Raw genomic sequence first — 20,043 nt, 5'->3', positions numbered from 1 at the left:
AAGAGGATTGCTTGGGTCCAGGAGTTTGAGACCAGCCTGGGCAGCATGGTGAGACCCCATCTCTCTCTTTCTTGCTTTCTTTCTGTTTTTGAGGCAGGGTCCCACTCTGTCACCCAGACTAGAGTGCAGTGGTGCAGTTTCAGCTCACTACAACCTCGGCCTCCTTCACAGGCTCAAGCAATTCTCCTGCCTCAGCCTCCCGCGTAGCTGGGATTACAGGCACATGCCACCATGCCCGGTATATTTTTGTATTTTTAGTAGAGATGGGGTTTCACCATATTGACCAGGCTGGTCTTGAACTTCTGACCTCAAATGATCCACCTGCCTCAGCCTCCCAAAATGTTGGGATTACAGGCATTAGCCACCGAGGCCGGCCAGAGACCCCATCTGTAAAAAATTGTTTTAAACATTAGCTGTAGTGGCACGGGCCTATAATCTCAGCTGCCTAGGAGGCTGGTGCTGGAGGATCACTTGAACCCAGGAGTTCAAGGCTGCAGTGAGCCACGATCACACCACTGCACTCCAACCTGGGTGACAGGGCAGAGAGACCCTGTCTCAAAAAGAAAAAAAAACACACAAAAAAACCATCCTGGCTAACACGGTGAAACCCCATCTCTATTAAAAGTACAAAAAATTAGCTGAGCATGGTGGTGGGCGCCTGTAGTCCCAGCTACTCGGGAGGCTGAGGCAGGAGAATGGCATGAACCCCGGAGGCGGACCTTGCAGTGAGCCGAGATCGCGCCACTGCACTCCAGCCTGGGCAACAGTGCGAGACTCCGTCTCAAAACAAACAAACAAAAAGGCAAAAAACAACAACAACAAAAAAACGAAAATAGCCATTAGGAAATCGTATTGTAGAACTGATTGTTCGAAAAGTCGTTGACGTCTTAGAATTAAAAACCAATACCAAATTTGTATTCCTTTCAGTTTTGTTTTATGTTTCTCGTAAGTTTTTTTACATTTGTTTATTTTTTTTTCTTCTCATTCTCTTTTGTTTTCCTTTTGTTCATTTGCTTCCATACCATGTAACTCTGTGTGTTAGGCTAGTAGCATTACCAGAGAGCTCCAGGGGAGAGAGCTAAAGCTTACTAACCTTCAGGAAAATTTGAGTGAAGTCAGTCAAGTGAAAGACACTTTGGAAAAAGAACTTCAGATTTTGGTAAGTACCTGTTGGGAATCTGAATCTCAGGGTTTCTGGCCATTTCCTGTTTTAAAAAATCCTCCAGTAAGAAATATTACAGCTGTTTCCTTTCTCTTTCTAAGTGTTGATTGAACTTGAGTGTATTAGTTATTGGCTGATAAATATTGTCCTTTGAGGGGAATCAGATCAAACCTAAACAACCGAGGTAGGTATTACTTTTTTTTTTTTTTAATCTATCCCTTTGCCTCTGGTAACGCACTGCTTTGAAACGTTACTGACTACTTAGTTTTACTAAAGACAGAGCCCTTCCAAGTTATGCATTGAACGGTTAGGTTTCATCTTGAATAAGGCCCCTCAATTGTGCCTATCAGGGCAGCAGCTGTCCTGGGCCATTGGCGCCCTCTGTTGGCGAGGCAGGATGTTTGCTGTCTAATTAAACAAATTCAAAGAAATCTAACTCAGTTTATTCCACCTCAGAAAATTACCTTCCCTTTTATATGTTGTCTTTTACCTTAATCTCAAGTTGTATGACATATATATATTTTTTACCTTTTCTCAACTTTGTTCCTTCCTACTTGCTTCCTGCACTTAAAACCTGAGTTTAAACAAGGCTGATACTCACGAGTAGTGCCAGTGGTACCCATCCACATGCCATGGAAAGAAAAGCCAGAGGCTTATGGAGAAACTAGACAAGAGGCATATGTGCCACGCAGGCTCAGCTGTCCCAGGTCCTCCACATCCCTCCCTCTTCCCTGTTCATTACACTTCTGTGCTATTAACAGTGTGAATAAACGTGTGATTTTTTTTTCTTTTCTTTCTTTCTTTTTTTTTTTTGAGACAGAGTCTTGTTCTATTGCCCAGGCTGGAGTGCAGTGGCACGATCTCGGCTCAGTGCAGCCTCTGCCTCCCAGGTTCAAGAGATTCTCCTGCCTCAGCCTCTTGAGTAGCTGGGATTACAGGCGCCTGTTACCACGACAGGCTAGTTTTTGTATTTTTAGTAGAGATGGGGTTTCTCCATGTTGGCCAGGCTGGTCTCGAACTCCTGAACTCAAGTGATCTGCCCGCCTCGGCCTCCCAAAGTGCTGGGATTACAGGCATGAGCCACCACACCCGGCCTGATGTCCTTTAAGAAAATGTTTTGAGTTCATTGCTTGTCTGCCCTCCTCCCAAAGCTTTTAGGAAGCCTTGCCTTTTTTTTTTTTTTTTCCCCCTAAGTTAGAGTATCCTTCTGTATATCTTAGGACAAGACATGACACCCTGAGTCTGGCTGTGGGATGGCACAGAGGGCAGCCTGAGGGCTTGGATGCACTGTGGCCCCTGTGCCATCTTATCATAATCTTAGCTAGTTAGAAATACTCATGTAACAATCTGCTTGATGTAGCTAGCTCGAAGTTCATCTCAGGACAACCAGGAGAGTGATTCTTAACTTGGCCTATAGTCATGTTTAGAAAAGAAGACCTTGAACAGTAAGTGACTGAAGGGCCTTTTCAGTTTCAAAAGTAGCAACACAGACCTAGATTCAAGATATTAGACTCAGATTACTCTCAGAAATAACAAACTTCAGAGCTCTGTTCACCATCTCAGGCAGATTTCTGAAGAGAAGGTCTGCTGTTTGAGGGGTGGCAACATGAAGCATACACATGCACCCTGTGTATACACGCACATGCATGTACTTAACCTAAGTATGAACGTGCCTACATGGGCATGCAGGTACACCTGCCTTCCCACGTGTACACACACACACATGCAGACTGCAGTCTTTTGTGTGTATACATGCACGTGTGTATGACCCACATGTGGTAGTAATTGGTATCATATGTTTCAAGTATATTAGTTTTAATAAAACAAGGCCAGCAACAAAAAGTAGATAGTATTGTAATTATAATCGATAGAAACTTCTTGTCTTCACAGTTTGAAATCTTTCTGTTCAGAATCTCCGATTCTTTTTCTTTAGAAAGAAAAGTTTGCTGAAGCTTCAGAGGAGGCAGTCTCTGTTCAGAGAAGCATGCAAGGTATGTCTTACTAGAGCGTGTGCAGATTGCTTTAAAGAACATCATTCTTTCAAACTGGAGCTGGCCTGTGGAGTGCACAGAGTAGACACTGCCCGTAGCCTCATTTCACTCCCCTGGAAGTTCCTGCCGTGCTCAGAAAGACTGGCTTCCATTGGTTTCCTGAAGCCTCAGACTCCCAGTTTTTTCCTCTTTTAGCTTAAGGCTTGTTCCGTATTAAAATGTAAGTATTCCTGGGAAGAGAGTTATTTATGCTCTCATCATTGATAGCTTTATTGAGTTTTAATTGGAAGAAGGAAAGAGATGAGTGGAAAGGGCCTGATGCCTGCCGAAAGTACAGATTCAGGGAGGCCAGAGACAGCAGCAGACCTGCTTCTTTCAGGCTGTGCACAGCTGTGTGATTTGTAAGGGGACTTTTTAGTATTCCTGTGTTCTCAGATCTTTTGAGCATAGTATTTGATTGGGTTGTAAGACAGCCAAGCTCCAGATAGCTTATTAAACATGAAACATATTAAACTTCTAACTTTATCCTAAATAGAAACTGTAAATAAGTTACACCAAAAGGAGGAACAGTTTAACATGCTGTCTTCTGACTTGGAGAAGCTGAGAGAAAACTTAGCAGGTAAGAAGACATCTCTGGTGACTAAACATTAAATACATTAGGCTTTCCCGTATTTGAGACAGTTGTAGTATGTTACATAACAAATGTACTATTCAGGCGTAGCCTCTTCACTCATTATGGTGATATAACAATGTGATGAAATACTTGTTCGAGATCTGTAACCTCCAGCAAATCCTCTTTGCTCTGTTTTGACAAGAGCCAGAATCTACCACATCTCACCACTCCCACTGCTATCCTTGCTCCAGGCCAACAGCCATCTTTCATCTGAGCTACCCTGACAGCTGACCACCAGGGCTCACTGCTGCTGCCTTGCCAGCTTCAGTCTGTTCTCAACACAGCAGCCAGAGCAATCCTTTTAATATGAACTTAGATCATGTCGCTTCTCTCCTCAAGGTTGTCCAGCGGCTCTCATCCCACTCAGGGAAAGCCGTGGTCCTTACCACGATCAGGCCCTATTACCTCTTGGATTTCATCTGGGACCCCCTTCCCCTGTTCATTCCACTCCAACCACTTCAGCCTCCTTGCGGTGCTTGGACGTGGGGGGTGTTCCTTTCTCAGAGCCTGTGCACTTGCTTTTCCGTGTTTCCTCACTTCCTTCAGGTTTTCTCTGAAATGTCAGCCCCTGAAATGTCAGGGAAGCCCCATCTGAGAGTCTAACCTCCTTCCCAGCTCCTTTCCCTGCATTTATTTTTCTTCCTCTTAGAACTTACCACTATTAATTATATGATTTCTTTTCTTTTTTTTTCTTTTTTTTTTTTTTCAGACGGAGTCTCGCTCTGTCGCCTAGGCTGGAGTGCAGTGGCGCGATCTCGGCTCACTGCAAGCTCCGCCTCCCGGGTTCACACCATTCTCTCGCCTCAATCTCCCGAGTAGCTGGGACTACAGGCACCCGCCACCACGCCTGGCTAATTTCTTGTATTTTTAGTAGAGATGTGGTTTCACCATGTTAGCCAGGATGGTCTTGATCTCCTAACCTTGTGATCTGCCCGCCTCGGCCTCCCAAAGTGCTGGGATTACAGGCGTGAGCCACCGCGCCTGACCAATTTATTTTCTTTATCTTGCTTATTGTCTGCCTTCTTCATTAGAATGTGATTTTTATGAGGACAAGGATTGCTATGTGAAAATATTACAAGAGCAAGGATATACTCAGTCAGTTTTTGTTGATTATAACACAGCCGTGCTATTCTTTTTTTCTGTATATATTTAGAGATGGAGGCAAAATTTAGAGAGAAAGATGAGAGAGAAGAGCAGCTGATAAAGGCGAAGGAAAAACTGGAAAATGACATTGCAGAAATAATGAAGATGTCAGGAGATAACTCTTCTCAGCTGACGAAAATGAACGATGAGTTACGTCTGAAAGAAAGGTATATGTGACTGTTGAAAAGAGTGTCCACCTTCAGTTAGGCTCTGTGGCAAGCTATAGATGGGAGGGGAGAGAAAATGTTTAGGATTGTTACGTTTTCAAGTTCCCCGTCTCTGTTCCTTTCTGTTGTTACCTCATTGTGTCCTTGAATCAACTATTTAACCTTCTAAAATGGGTTTTATCTATCTTACTTGTCAAGAACAACAGAATTAAGGAATACAATATTATTTGTAGAGCTTCTGGTGACTTGTAAAGAAAAGATAAGAAGGCCGGACACGGTGGCGTATGCCTGTAATCCCTGCACTTTGAGAGGCCGAGGCAGGTGGATCACTTGAGGTCAGGAGTTTGAGGCCAACCTGGCCAACATGGTGAAACCTTGTCTCTACTGAAAATACAAAAGTTAGCCAGATGTGGTGGTATGTGCTTGTAATCCCAGCTACTCAGGAGGCTGAGATGAGAGAATCACTTGAAACCCAGGAGGTGGAGGTTGCATTGAGCCAAGATTGTGCCACTGCACTCTAGCCTGGGCAACAGAGTGAGACTCCATCTTGAAAGAAGAAAAAAGAAAAGGTGTGTGTGTGTGTGTGTGTGTGTGTGTGTGTATATTTTTTTTTTTTTTCTTTGAGATGGAATTTTACTTTTCTTGCCCAGGCTGGAGTGCAGTGGCGTGATCTCAGCTCGGTGCTATCTCAGCTCACCGCAGCCTCTGCTTCCTGGGTTCAAGTGATTCTCCTGGCTCAGTCTCCCAAGTAGCTGGGATTACAGGCTTGCACCATCACGCCGGCTAATTTTTTATTTTTAGTACAGACAGGGTTTCTCCATGTTGGTAAGGCTGGTCTCGAATTCCCGACCTCATGTGATCTGCTTGCCTTGGCCTCCCAAAGTGCTGGGATTACAGGTGTGAGCCACCGTGCCCAGCCTTTAAAAATATTTTTAACTTTTTTTTTTTTTTTTTTTTGAGATAGAGTCAGTCTGTTTCCCAGGCTGGAATGCAGTGGCGTGATCTCAGCTCACTGCAGCCTCCACCTCCCAGGTTCAAGCAATTCTCCTGCCTAAGCCTCCCGAGTAGCTGGGACTACAGGCATATGCCACCATGCCCTGCTGATTTTTGTGTTTATTGTAGAGATGAGGTTTCACCACGTTGGCCGGGGTGGTCTCAAACTCCTGACCTCAGGCCATCTGGCCGCCTTGGCCTCCCAAAGTGCTGGAATTACAGGCATGAGCCCCACTGTACCTGGCCTGAACTTATTTTAATGGGAAACACATATTACCTATTACTATGGGCCATGCACTGTGCTAACAGCTTTCTAATTCTTATTATCCTACGAGGTGAGTTTAGTATTATTCCCATTTAAAAGAAAAAGAGGCCAGACACGGTGGCTCATGCCTATAATCCCAGTACTTTGGGAGGCTGAGGCAGGTGGATCGCCTGAGGTCACCAGTTCGAGACCAGCTGGGCCAACATGGTGAAACCCTATCGCTACTAAAAATACAAAAATTAGCCAGGCATGGTGGTGTGCGCCCATAATCTCAGCTACTTGGGTGGCTGAGGCAGGAGAATTGCTTGAACCCAGGAGGCAGAGGTTGCAGTGAGCCAGGATCACGCTGCTGCACTCCAGCCTCGGCAACAGAGCTAGACTGTGTCTCAAAAAAAAAAAAAAAAAAATAAGGCCAGGTGCTGTGGCTCATGCCTGTAATCCCTGCACTTTGGGAGGCCGAGGTAGGCAGATCACCTGAGGTCGGGAGTTCAAGACCAGCCTGACCAACATGGAGAAACCCCGTCTCTACTAAAGATACAAAATTAGGCAGGTGTGGTAGTGCATTCCTGTAATCCCAGCTACTCAGGAGGCTGAGGCAGGAGAATCACTTGAACCTGGGAGGCGGAGGTTGTGGTGAGCCGAGATTGTGCCATTGCACTCCAGCCTGGGCAACAAGAGCAAAACTCCGTCTCTAAATAAATAAATAAATAATAAAAAGGAAGGAAGGGAGGGAAACTGAAGCTTACTGGGGTGAAGCCTGAGGTTTCAGATCTGAGCAGTCTGGTCCCAGAGCCCCTCCTGCTCTTAATAACTGCATTGTAGGCCAGGCGCAGTGGCCGACGCCTGTAATCTCAGCACTTTGGGAGGCCAAGGTGGGCGGATCACAGGTCAGGAGTTCAAGAACAATCTGGCCAACATAGTGAAACCCTGTCTCTACTAAAAAAGTGCAAAAAAATAGCTGAGTGTGGTGGTATGCACCTGTAATCCCAGCTGCTCTGGAGCCTGAGACAGGAGAATCATTTGAATCCGGGAGGCAGAGATTGCCGTAAGCCAAGATTGTGCCATTGCACTCCAGCCCAGGCAACACTGCAAGAGTCTGTCTCAAAAAAAAAAAAACACCAAAAACTGCATTGTACTTCCTCAGTGCTGAAGTTTCCTCTGTCTTCATATCTGTTCTTGTCTTTATTTGGAATTCTTGTTGCTTTGATCTTTTTCTTTTAATAGCTGTCATATAAAAATCAAAGAATTTGTAAGGCAAAGATTTATAAATTAAGTCTGTAGGCATTAGACTTCTACTTCTTAAAAGTGTTAATACCTGCAGAGTTCTATTTATTAAGACATCCAGTCTTTCACCCTCACACAATTCTGCCCGCACTGAGTGGTGGTCAGGCCTTGGTTGGGCAACTTTGGTCAAACTTGCCTTGAGGTGGTGCTGCTGCCCAGGTAGTGGTGGCTCAGTGCCTTCAAAAAGCTCCATTTTTGTAGGTGTTTTGTGGATGTAAAAGCCAGAAGTGCCCCCAAGTTTCCCTCTCGTATCTGTGATTCATCTGATAGTCTGTTTTCTTGGTCAACGTCCCATGTTTTTTTTTTTTTTTGAGATGGAGTTTCACTCTTGTTGCCCAGGCTGGAGTGCAGTGGCGCCATCTTGGCTCACCACAGCCTCCGCCTCCCAGGTTCAAGTGATTCTCCTGCCTCAGCCTCCTGAGTAGCTGGGATTATAGGCATGCGCCACCACGCCCTGCTAATTTTGTATTTTTAGTAGAGACGGGGTTTCTCCATGTTGGTCAGGCTGGTCTTGAACTCCCGACCTCAGGCGATCCGCCCACCTCGGCCTCCCAAAGTGCAGGGATTACAGGCGTGAGCCAATGTGCCGGCCCCCCATGTTTTATATACATGTTTTTGTTCAACCATGTGGTCTCTTTAAAGTAGAACTTCGAGTTATTGTCATTTTTGTATCTTCTGTCCTCCAGAAGCACTAGAATGAATTTTTGGTTATCTAGTCTGCTAAAATTTTAAAATACTCATTTCCTTTATTTTATTTTATTTATGTTTTGAGACAGAGTCTCACTCTGTTGGCCAGGCTGGAGTGCAGTGGTGTGATTTCGGCTCACTGCAAGCTCCACTTCCCAGGTTCATGCCCTTCTCCTGCCTCAGCCTCCGGAGTAGCTGGGACTACAGGCACCCACCACCATGCCTGGCTAATTTGTTGTATTTTTGGTAGAGATGGAGTTTCACCATGTTACCAGGATGGTCTTGATCTTCTGACCTCATGATCCACCCGCCTCGGCCTCCCAAAGTACTGGGATTACAGGCATGAGCCACCACACCTGACCTCCTTTATTTATTTTCAATTGAGATGGAGTCTTGCTTTGTTGCCCAGCCTCGACTGCAGTGACGTGATCTTGGCTCACTGCAACCTCTTTCTACCGGACTCAAGCAGTTCTGCTGCCTCAGCCTCCTGAGTAACTGGGATTACAGGCATGCGTCACCACACCCAGCTAATTTTTGTATTTTTAGTAGAGACGGGGTTTCACAATGTTGACCAGGCTAGTCTCGAACTTCTGAACTTAAGTGATTTCATCTTGACCTCCCAGGTTACTGGGATTATAGGCATAAGCCACCACACTTGGCCTCATTTCCTTTAATAAGTTTATTTTTCACTCATTTTTCCTTTTTAAATTATTGATGTAAAATAGTAAACCTTCACAATTATAGTAGTTGTTACTGTAAATAATGTATTTGTAACTGTCATAATTGGTAAAATGATTAGGCAAAGCATTTAAAAATTTCTTGCCTAGTTCAGATGTTATTAATTACACATAACTTTAAAAAATAATTACTACAGTTGTTAGTAGTAGTATATTTTAATATAACTGAAATTTAAAACATTCTTATGAAAAATCTGACACCTTATGTTGAAACTTTTTCTAGATATGTAGAAGAATTACAGCTAAAACTTACAAAGGCTAATGAAAATGCAAGTTTTCTGCAAAAAAGTATTGAGGACATGACTCTCAAAGCTGAACAGAGCCAGCAAGAAGCAGCTGAAAAGCATGAGGAAGAAAAGAAAGAATTGGAGAGGAAATTGTCGGACCTGGTAAGGAGAGACTCAGTGGGTCTGTTGGCTGGAAAGGAAGGCAAGGGGTAGTACACACATGGGCAGATGACTGATTCCCTCACTCGGGGTCTCTGCAGGAAAAGAAGATGGAAACGAGCCACAACCAGTGTCAGGAGCTGAAAGCCGGGTATGAGAAGGCCACTTCTGAGACAAAAACCAAGCATGAAGAAATCCTGCAGAACCTCCGGAAGACGCTGCTGGACACAGAGGACAAGCTGAAGGGCGCACGGGAGGAGAACAGTGGCTTGCTGCAGGAGCTGGAGGAGCTGAGAAAGCAAGCCGACAAAGCCAAAGTACGTGATGCGAGAGAATTTCCTTGTGCTGTAGCTTGCCTGAGCTCTGTGTCAAGGCAGGAAGGGTGCTTAGAAAGCAGCATCCAGTGGGACAAGTTACGATGGCCTCTACAAACGTTACCCTTCTGAGTGCGTGGGTGGTACGTTACGTTTCCTATGGCTTCAAGTGTTTTGTGCCAGCTGCCATTCCTTCTCAGGGACGGTGATGGCGGCCGGTCTTTCCTGGAATGGAGTGTGTAGCTGTCATCCCCGTGCTGCTTGTTTCCCAGCCATCACAAAGGTTATTCCATTGCCTGAGCTCTGCTTGCCTGCTTGTTCCTCTAATATTGGCCATGCTTATTGCCGCCTTGCACTACGGTTAGGAGAGACATTGCAGTAAAGCAAGAGGCAGAGGTCACATGAAGCAAGCAAGGAGTCAGGACTAGAGAGAGCCTGGTTGGAGGAACAGAGCTCTTCCAGGAAGAGTTAGAACTGAGAACTCCACAGAGGGCTTTTATGTGTCCCCAGGAAGATACCGTGAGCTTATTGACAAGGAAGCTGGATTCAAGGGCAGGGAGGAAACACCCTGTTAGTAGATAGAGCAGAACTTGATATGTTGGATTTCATTTTGTGGTTTCAGGATTATATCTGTGCCCAATATATATTTTTTACTTTTTCTTTTTTTTGTAGAGAGTGGGGTCTTGCTATGTTGCCCAGGCTGGTCTTGAACTCCTGGGCTCAAGCAATCCTCCCATCTTGGCCTCTTAAAGTGTTGGGATTACAGGTGTGAGCCTCCGTGCCTGGCTGGCCTGACCAGTATATTTTGTGACTCTGGTAACTTCACGAAGTTCAACCTTCCCACTATTTAACCTTTTTTTGCTCAAAGGAAAGTAAATATTCATCTTTATTTATTTTTAATGTGTTTTGGGAGTTTAGTAGAAAGAAATGATAAAAGAGCATATATAGGACTGAAACCAATCTCATGAAAAGCCTCTTGCTAACTAAGTGGACGTGCCATGGTGTGTGTGCGCCATGCATGTCATCTGGGAGGCCCATATTCTCCCTCTTCTACATGCTGATAGTTGAGGATTTCTCTTCTTTCTGTGAAATACCTCCAGTTTTATGAGCCATTTAACACTAGATACAATTCCCAAATCTTTTGTCTTTGTGGTTTATCTGTGCAGACTTCAGGTTTTTTTTTTTTTTTGTATTTCCTTTAAAATGTTGCAGCCTGAGCAAACTACAGCATGGAAGAAGCTGATATAAGGTCTCCTCGGTTTTCGTTTGTTTTTTGAGACAAGGTCTCACTTTGTCACCCAGGCTGAGTGCACTGGCACAATCATGGCTCACTGCACCCTCAGCCTCTCGGGCTCAAGTGATCCCCCTGCCTCAGCTTCCCAAGTGGCTGAGACTAAAGGCACGTGCCACTACACCTGGCTAATTTTAAATTTTTTTTGTAGAGACAGAGTCTCGCTATGTTGCTCAGGCTGGTGTCGAACCCCTGGATGCAAGTGATTCACCTGTCTCAGCGTCCCAAGGTGCTGGGATTGCAGGTGTGAGCCATCATTCCTGGCCATTCTCACTAATTTTGTTGGTTGGTTTTGTGCAAGGGTCACTGAGTTAAAATGCCAGGACTGTTCCCCTCCAAAGTTGTCTGGTATCTGATTTCAGTGGATTTTAATCAGTCCCAGACTCTTTGGAAAAATCTAATGAAATCTACAGATATTTTTTCAGGAAAGTTTATGTGTGCACTCAACAAGGTTCATGGAGCCCATGAAGCCTCCTTATTCCCTACTTTTAAGAGCCAGTGGGCTATAGCTGTGCTGCCTAATACAGTAGCCACCAGCCATGTGAGGCCATTGAAGTTTAAATTTGTAGCCAGTTCTGGTGGCTTACACCTGTAATCCTAGCACTTTGGGAGGCCGAAGTGAGCGGATTGCCTGAACTCAGGAGTTAGAGACCACCCTGGGCAACATTATGAGACCCTGTCTCTACTAAAAATACAAAAAATTAATCGGGCGTGGTGGCACGCACCTGTAGTCCCAGCTACTCAGGAGGCTGAGACAGGAGAATCCCTTGAGCCTGGGAGGCGGAGGCTGCAGTGAGCTGAGATGGTGCCACCACACTCTGGCCTAGGTGACAGAGTGAGACTCTGTCTCAAAAAATAAATAAAAATAAAAATCTTAATATGGAAATATATGTGGTCTACATTATTTTCTCTATTTTTATATATGCTTAAAAGAGGATCGCTTGAACCTGGGAGGCAGAGGTTGCAGTGAGCTGAGATCCTTCCAGCCTGGGCCACAGAGTGAGACTCTCTCCAAAAAATAAATAAATAAATTTAAATTTGTTACATTTTAATTAAAAATTTAGATCCTCAGTTGCACTCACCACATTTCAGGTGCTCAGTAGTCATAAGGTCACCATGATGGGACTGCAAATAAGAACATTTATATCAGCCGGGCATGGTGGCTAATGCCTGTAATCCCAGCACTTTGGGAGGCCTAGGTGGGTGGATCACTTGGGGTCAGGAGTTTGAGACCAGCCTGGCCAACATGGTGAAACCCCGTCTCTACTAAAAATACAAAAATTAGCCGGGCGTGGTGGTGGAACCCTGTAATCCCAGCTACCCGAGAGGCTATGGCATGAGAATGGCTTGAACCCAGAGGCAGAGGTTGCAGTGAGCTGAGATTGCACCACTGCACTCCAGCCTGGGCAATACAGCGAGACTCAGTCTCAAAAAAACAAAAAATTTATATCATTGTAGAAAATTCTGGACAGCACTGTTATAGACACTGTGGTCAAATTATAATTCAGTAAATTAAAAAAAATCTATTCATTTTAGTCACCAAAGCCTAGAAATTAGGCTGTAGTTTTTAAGTTATATGTGATATTAGGACTAAATCACTCTCAGCCCAGTGGCTGTCCTTGAGTAAGGTCCTGCGGTGAGTTTGGAAGGCAATAGTTTATTTTCCCTTGTTATGCCCCTTCCTTTTTTTATTAAAATGTACTGACTTTTTGTACTTCTTTTAATTGTATTTTTAAAAATTCTTCTATGAATCCTTTCTGTATTCAAAGTAATTCGATAATTGGAATGGCAAGAAAGAATCTTTTGCCCTGATATTAAAATCAAGCTACTGTTTTTGTCTTCTAGGTAGCTACTGGGAATAATTTCACAAGTTGTTTCAAAGATAAAATAAGCTAACAGATAAAGAAGCACTTTGCAAAGCTACTTTTGACTTATCTTTTTATGGGCTCTGTTTAGTTTCTTTCCCTTGTTATTCAGATAGTTTCTATAAAGTTTATTATAGAAATTGTAAAGGTTTTATCATTTAGGTTACATTAAGTTATTTTGGCTTGCATTTGTCTGCTTGATTTCATTTTTGTTTCCATTCTTTCCATCTTTTGTTTCTGTAGTCGCTAACTTATTTGTTAACATCAGCCAAAAAAGAAATTGAACTAATGTCAGAAGAGCTGAGGGGTCTGAAATCAGAGAAGCAGCTTCTTTCGCAGGAGGGAAATGATTTAAAGTTAGAAAACGGTTCACTTTTATCCAAGCTTGTAGAATTGGAGGCCAAAATAGCTTTACTTCAGGGAGACCAGCAGAAACTGTGGTCAGTGAATGAAACTCTTAATTTAGAAAAGGAGAAATTCTTAGAAGAAAAGCAAGATGCTGAAAAGCATTATGAGCAGGAACATCTCAATAAAGAAGTTTTGGCTGTTGAGAGAGAGAAATTGCTTAAAGAAATCAATGTTGCACAGGAAGAACTCTTGAAGATCAATATGGAGAATGACTCTTTGCAAGCTTCCAAGGTGAGCATGCAGACACTCATCGAAGAGCTCCAGCTCAGCAAAGATGCTTTGATTGCTAAGACTGAGAAGGACCAGGAAGAAAGAGATCACCTGGCGGACCAGATCAAGAAACTTATTACCGAAAACTTCATCTTGGCCAAAGATAAGGATGACATCATTCAGAAGCTGCAGAGCTCTTATGAGGAGCTAGTCAAAGATCAGAAAGCTTTGGTACAGGACATTGAAGATCTCACAGCTGAGAAAAAGTCAGCTTTAGAGAAACTGTCCAATCTCGATAACACGTGCATAGCCTTAAAGGTGGAACGAGATAATGCTCTTCAGAACAACAGAGATCTACAGTTAGAGACGGACATGCTGCTGCACGATCAGGAAAAGCTGAATGCCAGCCTCCAGGCCGCTCTCCAGGTCAAACAGCTGCTCCGCTCAGAAGCCAGTGGGCTCCGCGCACAGCTGGATGATGCCAGCAAGGCCCTGAGGAAGGCAGAGCTGGAGACCATGCAACTCCAGGCCACAAACACAAGCCTCACGAAGCTCTTGGAGGAAATTAAGGCCAGGCGGGCAGTCACGGACTCTGAGTGCATCCAGCTTCTGCATGAGAAAGAAACCTTGGCTGCCTCTGAGAGAAGGCTCTTGGCTGAGAAAGAAGAACTTTTAAGTGAAAATAGAATCATCACTGAAAAACTCCACAAATGCTCAGAAGAGGCTGCCCATACTGAGATGAGCCTGAATGAGAAGATCACTTACCTGACTTCCGAGAAGGAGATGGCTTCTCAGAAAATGACTAAACTTAAAAAGCATCAGGATAGTCTCTTGAAAGAAAAATCCGCACTGGAAACCCAAAATGGAGTTTTACTTGCAGAGAGAGAGAATTCCATCAAAGCTATAGGAGACCTCAAAAGGCAATGTGATCAAGAGTCTGCAAACAGAAGGATAATTGTGCAAGAGAATATGAAACTCCTCGGTAATATTGACGCTCTGAAGAAGGAGCTTCAAGAGAGAAAAAACGAAAACCAAGAACTAGTGGCCAGCAAGTGCGACCTCTCTTTGATGCTGAAAGAGGCTCAAAATGCCAAAAAGAATCTGGAAAAAGAACACACTCACATATTGCAAGCAAAGGAGAGTTTGGATGCTGAACTTAACACGTGTTGTTCCGAGAAGAACATTTTGCTGAGAGATAGCTTGAACCTGCAAGAAGAGTGTCAGAAATTAAGCGAGGAGATCCAGGAAATGCAGCAGTCCTTAATCCTGGAACAGGAAGCCAGAGCAAAGGAGAAAGAGTCATCCTTGTACGAAAACAATCAACTTCACGGGAGGATGGTGCTTCTGGAGCAGGAGGTGGAGGAGTTAAGAGTGTGTATTGAGGAGCTACAGTCCGAGAAGTTTGTGCTACTTCAAGAGAAGACTAAATCGGAGCAAGAAGTGGCAGAGATAATTGAGGAGAAGGAACTGTTGACTGCAGAAGCAGCTCAACTTGCTGCCCATATAAAGACTCTGAAAAGTGATTTTGCTGCCTTGTCCAAATCCAAGGCAGAACTGCAGGAACTGCACAGCTGCCTCACCAAGATTCTGGATGACCTTCAGCTGAACCATGAGGTGACCCTGGCCGAAAAAGCCCAGGTGATGCAAGACAACCAGAACCTCCTGGCTGAGAAGCGTGAAATGATGCTGGAAAAGGATGAGCTCCTGAAGGAGAAGGAAACGCTGGCAGAAAGCTACTTCATCCTTCAGAAAGAGATCAGCCAGTTGGCCAAAACCAACAGCCATATTTCAGCCAATCTCCTAGAATCTCAAAATGAAAACCGTACTTTGAGGAAAGACAAGAACAAGCTTACTCTTAAAATTAGAGAGCTCGAGACTCTTCAGTCATTTACGGTAAAGTGAGAGGGTCAAGTATTGAGCACCCAGACTGTTTACTAACACTGTGCACTAACTCAAGTGGTGTAGGTCATCTTTCTTCATTTCTGCTTATGGAAATCCACCTCATTAAGTCAGTTGCTTATATGTCTCAAGCTGTTCGTTACAGTCTGAAAGGGGGATTCTTTACGAAGTATCTCACTGTAGTAGTCTCTCCCCATTTGAAAAAAATTGCAAACTGTGAATAAAAAGGATTTATTTTTTAATTTAAGGAGGAACTTTGTGAAAAAGCTAACTGTGGTTTCTTAAAGGCTTAAGAGCAATAGTGAAATAAGGCCGGGCGCAGTGGCTCACGCCTGTAATCCCAGCACTTTGGGAGGCTGAGGTAGACAGATGGCTTCTGTCCAGGAGTTTGAGACTAGCCTGGACAACATGGCAAAACCCTGTCTCTACAAAAAATGCAAAGCTTAGCTGGGCGTGGTGACACATGCCTGTAGTCCCAGCTACTCAGGAGGCTGAGATGGGAGGATTGCTTGAGCCCAGGAGGCAGAAGTTGCAGGAAACCGAGATCATGCCATTGCACTCCAGTCTGGATGACAGAGCAAGACCCCATCTTAAAAAAAAAAAAGCAGCCGGGCGTGGTGGCTCACGGAGGCTGAGGCGGGTGGATCATCTGAGGTCAGGAGGTCAAGACCAGCCTAACCAACATGGTGAAACCCCGTCTTTACTAAAAATACAAAAATTCGCCAGGCATGGCGGCGTGCACTTATAATCCCAGCTACTCAGGAGGCTGAGGCAGTAGAATCACTTGAATCCAGGAGATGGAGGTTGCAGTGAGCCGAGGTTACGCCATTGCGCTCCAGCCTGGGCAACAAGAGGGAAAAAATCTGTCTCAAGAAAAAAAAAAAGCAATAAATTGGCGCATATTGAAATATAGGGTCTTCTGTTTGGCTTTTAACTCTTTCATTGTGTCTATCCATTTGGAGTTGGAAGATTCCATTAAAATCTTCATGGCTGATAATTGGATAGGGAAAATTGCAGAATTTTCATAAACTTTATTAGACCAATAAATTATAAACAAGTGCCTAAAAGAAATTTATTTATTTATTTATTTATTTATTTATTTATGTTTTGAGACAGTGTCTCGCTGGGTGCAGTGGCTCACGCCGGTAATCCCAGCACTTTGGGAGGCTGTCGCAGGTGGATCACGAGATCAGGAGATGAAGACCGTCCTGGCCAACGTGGTGAAACCCCGTCTCTACTAAAAATACAAAAATTAGCAGGGTGTGGTGGTGTGGGCCTGTAGTTCCAGCTGCTCGGGAGGCTGAGGCGGGAGAATCACTGTAACCGGGGAGGCGGAGGTTGCAGTGAGCTGAGATTGCACCACTGTACTCCAGCCTGGTGACAGAGTGAGACTCCGTCAAAAAAAAAAAGAAAATCTCGCTCTGTCACCCAGGCTGGAGTACAGAGTACAGTGGTGTGACCTTGGCTCACTGCAACCTCTGCCTCCCGGGTTCACGCGATTCTCCTGCCTCACCCTCTTGAGTAGCTGGGACTACGGGTGCGTGCTGCCACACCTGGCCAAGCTTTGTATTTTTAGTAGGGACTCAGTTTCACCACATTGGCCAGGCTAGTCTCAAACTCCTGACCTTGTGATCCACCTGCTTTGGCCTCCCAAAGTGCTAGGATTACAGGCATGAGCCACTGTGTGTGGCCTGTTTATTTATTTATTTTTTTAGAGGTGGGAATCTTGCTGTGTTGCCCAGGCTGCTCTCAACCTCCTGGGCTCAAGCAATCCTCCTGTCTCAGCCCCCTGAGTAGCTGGGACTATACACACATGCCACCACGCCTAGCTATATTTTCATTTATTTTTATATCTAACTTTTTTGTTTGTTTGTTTTGAGACAGAGTCTGGCTGCGTTGCCAAGCTGGAGTGCAGTGGTGCAATCTCGGCTCACTGCAACCTCCACCTCCCAGGTTCACACTATTCTCCTGCCTCAGCCTCCCGAGTAGCTGGGGCTACAGGCGCCCGCCACCACGGCCAGCTAGTTTTTTGTATTTTTAGTAGAGATGGGATTTCACCATGTTGGTCAGGATAGTCTCAATCTCTTGACCTCGTGATCTGCCCGCCTCAGCCTCCCAAAGTGCTGGGATTACAGGCGTGTGCCACCGCGCCTGGCCTATATCTCACTTTTTATAATTAATTTTGATAGCAGCTAAGAATTTGTCTCCATATGCATCTTTTTATTCACAGCCATGTTTTTATTCATTACCCACAACTTGCATTAAATACTTCTCATTAAACACTTGAGCCTCATGTTAGAAGTGCCCAAATAATTTTTATATTTATTTGAAAAATTCTCAGCCTAAATTTGAGTGACTTTAAAAGCCCCAGATTTGAAAGAGCAAGGATAATATTTTAAACTTATAATAAAAAATATGATTCCAAGAAATTCAGCTATATTAGGATGTTATTCATTGTTACCTCCGAACAGTCTCTCAAACTTAAGTCAGAATGAAGGGAGCATGCTTGCCAGTGTCATTTGGAACTTTCATTGGAAGATGTATGTTTAGAGGTTCTGAAAACATGCAAATTGCATAACAATTGACATTGAAAAATGGCAGGAAAGAGTCTGTATATTCTACTTTAGAGTAAAGACCTTGTCTGTCCTGGTCTGTCTGTTTCAGCACTGGATTGGTGACTGATTCACCCTCTCTGTGTGCCTCCCTTACCCACACAGACACTAAGTGCTGCCTGAACGGCACAGCCCGATCCTCACCTAACGGTGTTGGCAAGGGGTGTCCTCATTTCTCACAGTGTTTCCTTGTATTTAGGCTGCTCAAACAGCGGAAGATGCCATGCAGATAATGGAACAGATGACCAAAGAGAAGACTGAGACTCTGGCCTCCTTGGAGGACACCAAGCAAACAAATGCAAAACTACAGAATGAAGTAATCAGATTTAAATAGCTTTTTATACAAAGAACAGCTTACCAACTTCGTGGAATGTTTGATCACTAACTCAGGATTGCTTATGTTTTTGAAGTGTGACCTTACACAGGTTTGAAATGCATTCCAGAGTCATGATAATCTTAAATAAAGTGTATCACTTCATTACTTATTAGGATCAACTTTACAAATTGAGGAAAAAACCCTAATAGTGTGGCTTTCTAAGATGACTATTTAGTGATAGCACTAGTGAGAAGAGCTACTGATGGCCTGCCCTAGCTTTTGTATCCTTTAACTTACATCACACACATCGTTTTTTCTCTTCCCTTTCCCAACTTTGAGCCACTAAGTTGCGTTCCTCAGTCCTGAGTCTGATGTAGGCCTTTTCTTGGCCCATTTCAGTACTGATTTCCTTTTGTGTCATCTTGAATGAGTCACTTTTGGAGCAGGGACAAATATGTGGCGTCAAGATATTTTGATTCTGTCCACAAGTAGCATTTCTCCTCCTCTTTGGATTTCCCTGCTCCCACCCTCCCAGCTCATACCAACCCTTTGTTTGGAAAGCTGTTATCTAAATCCTAAGCCGACTGACGCACCAAAATGGTTATGTGAAGTCCTGTGCAACTTCAGATGCTTTTTTCGTTGTTGTTGCTTGTGTTTTGTTTTGTTGTCATTGTTGTTGTTTTGAGACGGAGTCTTGCTCTTGTTGCCCAGGCTGGAGTGCAAAGGCACAATCTCGGCTCACTGCATCCTCCGCCTCCTGGGTTCAAGTGATTCTTCTGCCTCAGCCTCCTGAGTAGCTGGGATTACAGGTGCCCACTACCATGCCTGGCTAATTTTTGTATTTTAAGTAGAGACGGGGTTTTGCCATGTTGGCCAGGCTGTTCTTGAACTCCACCTCGTGATCTTTGCCCGCCTTGGCCTCCCATAGTGCTGGGATTACAGGTGGGAGCCACCACGCCCCGCCCAGATGCTTTTAAAAGTAATAGGCAGGTAAGACATTAAGGAAGGAAATCAAGGGGTAGGCGGTGGCCAAACTGAGGAGCCACTGTCAAGACTAGTCCTTCTCATTGTGGAGGTCAAGAATCAGCTTCTCAAAGGTGATGAACATTTGGAGGTAATGATATGGTAAATAACAACAGTTCACATAGAAGGAAGCACATTTATAGAACTGACAATCCTAAGAGAAGATGACTTAAGCTAAAAATATAAAAGCATTAAAAAATCATAGCTGTTAATCAAAATTAAGAGCTGAAGTAAGTGAGAGGATTTTAGGGAATGTGTGTAACTTGCAGCAGTGGAACCAGGGGGAACTGTGTCGTTCTGTAACAGATCCCTTGGTGTCTTCGTTACAGCCAGAATTCAGGGTTGGATGAACCATGTTTTCAGACACATTGTGATACTTTATTTTTCTTGTTTTGTTAATCTGGAATGTTCGGTGTTAAAAGGAAGATGGTAGTTGTAAAACTAGCAAGACACTTTCTAGGACTCCTGACAGGTGGCATGGGGCATGGCAAAAGGAGCTAGCTCCCTCTTCTGCCTGTAGGAGACAACTTCTCAGGGCCCAGAAAGCCAGCATGGCCCCAGGAGCCACCTTGAGGAATGGAGGCCCACATTAGCTGCCATCCTTGGTGGTGGCTCCG

The 20,043-nt window shown here is 44.3% G+C and overlaps 1 protein-coding gene across 2 annotated transcripts in view; it reads left to right on the top strand.

Annotated features, from left to right (window-relative positions):
* CLIP1 (CAP-Gly domain containing linker protein 1) overlaps positions 1-20,043 on the top strand; it is a 153,897-nt gene that overhangs the window by 86,367 nt on the left and 47,487 nt on the right. For both annotated transcript variants that reach the window (XM_025401272.1, XM_025401271.1), the window contains 7 exons: positions 1,043-1,159; positions 3,096-3,153; positions 3,689-3,772; positions 4,980-5,136; positions 9,326-9,491; positions 9,590-9,805; positions 18,287-18,403. In XM_025401272.1, coding sequence (XP_025257057.1) covers positions 1,043-1,159; positions 3,096-3,153; positions 3,689-3,772; positions 4,980-5,136; positions 9,326-9,491; positions 9,590-9,805; positions 18,287-18,403 — 915 coding nt within the window. The remainder of the gene's footprint in view (positions 1-1,042; positions 1,160-3,095; positions 3,154-3,688; positions 3,773-4,979; positions 5,137-9,325; positions 9,492-9,589; positions 9,806-18,286; positions 18,404-20,043) is intronic.

Source organism: Theropithecus gelada, chromosome 11 (assembly GCF_003255815.1).
Source record: "Theropithecus gelada isolate Dixy chromosome 11, Tgel_1.0, whole genome shotgun sequence".
Lineage (NCBI taxonomy): Eukaryota > Metazoa > Chordata > Mammalia > Primates > Cercopithecidae > Theropithecus > Theropithecus gelada.
This window is presented reverse-complemented; position numbering and strand designations above follow the sequence as displayed.